Source organism: Sinocyclocheilus rhinocerous, unplaced genomic scaffold, assembly GCF_001515625.1.
Source record: "Sinocyclocheilus rhinocerous isolate Xijiao unplaced genomic scaffold, SAMN03320098_v1.1 scaffold514, whole genome shotgun sequence".
NCBI lineage: Eukaryota > Metazoa > Chordata > Actinopteri > Cypriniformes > Cyprinidae > Sinocyclocheilus > Sinocyclocheilus rhinocerous.
Window position 1 is genome coordinate 209269 of NW_015658605.1, and position 6000 is coordinate 215268.

General features: G+C 33.9%; 1 protein-coding gene across 2 annotated transcripts in view; it reads right to left on the bottom strand.

The window, feature by feature from the left end:
• LOC107722748 (ankyrin-1-like) overlaps positions 1-6000 on the bottom strand; it is a 138628-nt gene that overhangs the window by 66036 nt on the left and 66592 nt on the right. For both annotated transcript variants that reach the window (XM_016531215.1, XM_016531214.1), the window contains exons 8-14: positions 4107-4205; positions 3931-4029; positions 3739-3837; positions 2433-2630; positions 2207-2305; positions 734-832; positions 451-549 (exon numbers count right to left, since the gene is read on the bottom strand). In XM_016531215.1, coding sequence (XP_016386701.1) covers positions 451-549; positions 734-832; positions 2207-2305; positions 2433-2630; positions 3739-3837; positions 3931-4029; positions 4107-4205 — 792 coding nt within the window. The remainder of the gene's footprint in view (positions 1-450; positions 550-733; positions 833-2206; positions 2306-2432; positions 2631-3738; positions 3838-3930; positions 4030-4106; positions 4206-6000) is intronic.

Here is a 6000-nt window from a genome sequence, read left to right on the forward strand (position 1 = left end):
ATAATATGAAAACAAAATGTTCACATAAGATAAAACTAAAACATTTTGTTAATCAATGTTTAATTTAGTTTACGTACTATCTAAAACATTTTTATTGTGATGTCTTCTTAAAACATGCGAAAAATACAATTGAAACAAAATTGTTTGTTTTAATTGTATATACTGTATAGGGAGTGCTATTTGCTTTTGGACAAACTGAACAACATAGGTTTCATGGACAATTATAAAAATGCACTTTTAATAAATGACATGGCCATTTCACTTTTTTTCGGTAGACTATTATATTATCTTAATAACATGACTTCTCATTTTCCTTAGCTAAGCCTCAATGAAACCCAATTTTTAAAGAGGAATAAAAGGCAAAATATAAAAAACTAAACTAAACCAAACCAAAATGTAATTAAAGGTCATAAACTGAAATACAACAAAATAGCATAACATGTACTGCACCTTGGCTTTGGCGTCCACTGGAGCTGCGTTTTGCAACAGGAACTCAGCAACTTCACAGTGACCAGCTCGAGATGCCATGTGCAGAGGTGTTTCCACTTTCTACAAATGCACGTTAATGTACAGGTACGTGATCGCATACTATACAAGCACATCTTGCAGTCAAAACATCTTAAATCACAAAAATCTTTGAGGAAAATGTTGCTTTCAAAAGTGAAACTCCATGTTTACGTGGCCTCTCTGTGACATACTTCAGTGTGTAGCTTTAACTGCTGATATTTCTTACCACGTTTGAGGCATGTGGTGAAGCTCCTTTTTGCATCAGTATCTTCACTATATTCAGATGACCCATAAAGGAGGACACATGCAGCGGGGTCAATCCTGACTGTTGGACAGAAAGCATACAGACACAAAGAACTAAACATGTCACAGCCTGAAATTATGGCTGCATGAAATGCTTTCAAAGATCTCTAGTATACTAGACCCTGCTCTAATCAAATAGTTTATGCTACTTTAAAGGCAAATCTGATCAAATTTGATCCACATGAGTCCAGTTCATCAATTAACATATTATGAAGTCGCTCTCATATCAAAGTCCACTGACATGTTTGTTTAGAACTGTTTTGGCTTGTAAACAGTGCTCGATCTGTGGATATCACTCTCCTGATTCAGGGAAAGCAATATTATGTGTATAGATGCCTTGTATTTTAGCTGGAAGTGATGGTTTGAAGTTAAAAACGTCTTGATGGACTTGTTTCTTACAAACATGCAGCTTTTGGATTCTCCAGATGTTAACTTATGGACTGGAGTGGTGTTGCTTGTGGATTATTGTGATGCTTTTATCAGCTGTTTGGACTCTCATTCTGACGGCACCCATTCACTGCAGAGCATCCATTGCTGAGACACTGATGCAATGCTACATTTCTCCAAACCTGATGAAGAAACAAACTCATCTACGTCTTCTTTTTTATTGAAATGCATTCCCAATCTTTTAAATGAGCACCGTATCTCTTCTATGTTTTGGGACACTTTGATTGTGAATTTGTTTCTTGTTTCCTGTCTTAAGTGTCCTTTTCTCCAAAGAGGTCTGTAATATCTGGAGAAAACTCAATGGCAGTTGTTGTTCTTGACTATAAATTTCAGGAGCGACAGGTAAATAATGTCATGATAACACTGATGTGCTGGTGGCTGATGGGATGACAAGAACCTGCACGGGATAGATAAAATAGTTTAATAAAAAATTTGCGATTTAGCGTATATTTTCCATGCAAAACATTTATTTTCGTACAATATATTAGTTTTGAATGGACGACGGTGGGAAAAAAAAAGTTTTTTGGAAGCATATTGGTGTACTTCATCTATCAGAGACTAACTGAACTATGCTATGGGTTGTCCTTTAATTGTTTAACACTGTCAATGTAAGACGTTTTTGTTTCCTCCATAAATCCCTATATTCCTTGTTCTCTCTTGTTTGATTTTTTTTTTTGTAAATTAAAAAACAGAAATTCAAGATACAATGTCAAATTCATAATAAAAGTCCCCCCAACACACCAAACAAATACAGTGACTCTTAAAGATCAGTGAAATACATTACAATAATACTGAAGAGAATTTAAGTTCCCTTTCAGTCGGTCACTCTCGACGTCACGTCGGATGACCGACGAATTGGGATCTCGCTTAGAGAGACCAATCCACTTCGAGTGTAAACTAAAAATATAATGCAATGTTATTTATATTACACAGTGATCCTGTGGCTCACCTCTGTTACAGCCTCCAGGGATGCAGAATGCTTTAATAGCAGGTCCATTACACGCATGTGGTTCTTCTTACAGGCAATATGGAGTGGTGTGAAGCCATTCTAGGCATGTCAAGAGTGGAGAGATATTTCTATGTAAGTGAACAGATTCTGCCCATTTTAAAACAACAGGGTAAACATTATCACGTGCATTAGTTGAGCCACGTGTGTCTTTTAAATGTGTACTAACCAGAGCACGGGTGTTTGGTTTGGCTCCTTTATCCAGGAGAACCTTGGCCATGCGATGATGTCCACAGTGTGCCGCCACATGCAGTGGGGTCAGGTGGTCTAGAGTGATGTCATCAATCTCGGCATTGTACTGTAATAGCTGTCTGATACAGTCCAAATGATCACCCTGGGCTGCCATATGTATTGGAGACAGGCCATTCTGTGCAGTGAACATATGGGAACATTTAGAGCTGACAATGGCATTTTCTTTCTTTCTTTCTTTCTTTTTTTTTCAACTTTTCATTTGTATTACGTGTGACATTTTTTGTTTGTCTTAAGGTTATTGAATATATTACTACATTTAAGATTTATGCATTATTTTATTTGAATTACATTTAAAATTTACATCCATTTAGATTACACAGTTTAAAATAAGCAACTTAATGTAATGCATATTTGTCAATCATGCATAAATGAAAGGGGTCAGATTTCTGTAAAAGTACTAATAAACTGAGCGTGTTTTAATTTACATTAACCAGGTTTATATATGTATTGTCAATAATTACATTTTCAGTCAAATATTTGAATTAATTTAATATTGATTGTTCCACAGCTAGCAATATTTTAACCATGTTCATACAACTGAATACATTTAGTTATATTATATTTATATACATTTATAATTTAGTATAAATATATTTATACTGACTCAAGTAACTTTGCATTTTGAAAACATGATCATTAAAATTGACCAATTTCTTACCTGTTTCATTTATGTACATTTTGAGTCTATGACGGACAAATATGCATCACATTGAGTTTATTAGTTTTCATTCATTCATTTTTTTTTTTTTTAAGTGGATTCTTGTTTTTAATTAATGCATTTGTTTACATTTGCACTGCTGACACAATATATTGGGAACCACAGTGTCAATAATAAGAAAAAAGTTATAAAACTTTTTTTGATCTTCAGAGCAAATATTTAGTCAAGATATGTGACACCTTAAATAGTTTTTTCTAATTTGAAACATTACTTTTTAGAAGATAAAAATTTAATAAAACATAAAAATAGCATTTTTTTGGGGGGTGGGGGGGTTCTTGCATAACCTCATAAGAACAATAGCTTGACCTTTGTTAATGTCATTGAAGTGAACCAAATCACAGAGATTAATACACTATTAAATTCTTCTTCACCTTGCCGATGCCTCGTTTTTTCCCCTTTTATTGTTGCAACTATGAAGCTACTCATTTGTGGCAGATGAAATAAAAATCTGAAGGTCTCCATGTCAATGTTTTTATGGCTATTTGTAATTTGGGTGCACGCCTACCTTGGTCTTGGCCTGTATTGGGGCTCCTTGGTCCAGAAGGATCTCGATTATTCTCACATGGCCATTTCTGGCAGCACAGTGAAGAGGAGTCAACTCATCCTGTGTTAAAAAAGGGAAGAAGAACAAATGTGCATACAAATTCTCTGTCATTCTCTGTCTCTGGAGTTTAGAATTGTAGCTTTTTTAACATACTTTTGTCTTGGCATCAATCTTTGCTCCTCGGTCCAGCAGAAGTCTGACCATGATGACATTTCCCCTCCTGGATGCAATATGTAGAGGCGTGATCCCATTCTGAAAGAAAGCCACACTAGTTTGAACACAACTGTAAACTGACAGAGGATCAGTGTAGAAATATTTAAAAGACAGACCTTGGGTGTGAAGTTCACATCAGCTCCTCTGTTTAGAAGTAGCTGGGAAACATTCAGGTTTTCATAGTGGGCTGCGATATGGAGTGGCGTGAAGCCTGTCTGCAGAGGATCATGGGAAACGGAGTTAGCAACCAGCACACTCTGTCTTGTCTATGTAAAATATAGTTGTTATTCTGACTGCTTCATTATCATTGCAAAAATCAATGAACTGTATACACTACTGTTCAAAAGTTTGGGGTCGGTAAGAAAGGAGTTTTTTCTGCTCGCCAAGGCTGCATTTATTTGATTAAAACACAGTAATATTATGACATATTATTACCACTTAGAATGACTGTGCTCTATTTTATTATATTGTAAAATATAACTTACTCCTGTGATCAAAGCTGAATTGTCAGCATCATTACTCCAGTCTTCAGTGTCACATGATCTTCAGAAATCATTCTAATATGCTGATTTGCTGCTCAAGAAACCTTTCTGATTATTATCAGTGTTCAAAACAGTTGTGCTTCTTCATATTTTTGTGGAATAGAAAGTTCAAAAAGAACAGCATTTATTGAAAACATATATTTTTTTTTACATTATTAATGTCTTTACTGTCGCATTTGATTAATTTGAAGCTACTGTATGTAAGTTTCTTACCTTGAAACATCAATAATTCTGACGGTAAAGTGACTTTTAATAAGGCGAATAAGTTTGATCCGGTGTCGAAATTCCGCAAAAAGGGCGGAATGCTTTACGGCAGGAACCAAATGCACATGTAATTATGACAGTGATGATTACAACTTAACTGTAAGGGGCTCCAAAGTCGCAAAAATACACAAAACTACATACAGTTGCTTTAATATCCCTTACGAAAAAGAAGTTTATTCAAGTGTGCTATTAGTATACTTCTTTTAAACTAAAAAGTCTGCTTTTTATGTACTTCTCAGAAATGTGCTTTATGTACTTCTCAGAAATATACTTAAAATGACATTCAAGTATACTTATATTTAAATATAATTGAGCTATAGCTACTTGTGCTCCGGGAATCCATGTTTTCATTGTTATACGGTAGGGGGCGCTATTACACATCTTCTGTACAGAAACAAGCGAAGAAGAAACCGAAACAACAGATGCTTCCACGTGTAATCTAACACGATCATCAGACATAAAACAGCATCAAAACTGTGTAACGTTATGGAATAAAATGTCGACTCCATGTACGTTTTGATTATCATTCTGAATTCAATTCAGTCTTTTTTCAGCTTTTTGTTCAAAATGTTGTTTATTTATTCCTTTATTTTTTATTTATGAAACTTACCCACATTCAAGTGTTTACAAAAAAGAATGCATGACGGTAGAATAAAATGTTTTTGTTTACAAGCAGATACCCTGTTCTTTCTTTTGATGTTTGTATGTTCAGATATTTATATAACAATATATATATACAAATTAATACCTAAATAGGGACATAGTAGTATACTTAAAGTATGATGTAAAGTTCACTTAAAGAAAACTTACGAGTATACTTGCAGTATAAAACTACTAAACTAGTAGTTTACTGAGACTATACTTCAAAGTGTACTAAAAATGCTACTACAAGTATTTAATTAGTAAACTATCAGTATACCCATAAGTTCACTTTTAGTATAGTTGCACTACAAGCTAAAAATATTTATGTAAACTAGTTGTGTACTCAAAGTTTACTACTGTTATACTTAAAGAATACTTAAAAGTATACTTTTATATACTAGAAAGTGGGCCAATTTAGTCCCAAGGAGTATTGAAAGAATACAGTGAAACTAGTACACTGATATTTGTATACTTACTACATTAAAATACTTAACTTGAAGTATACTTCTTTTTGGTAACCTTGCTGAATAAAAGTTTTAATAAAAAATAAAAAAAATAAATA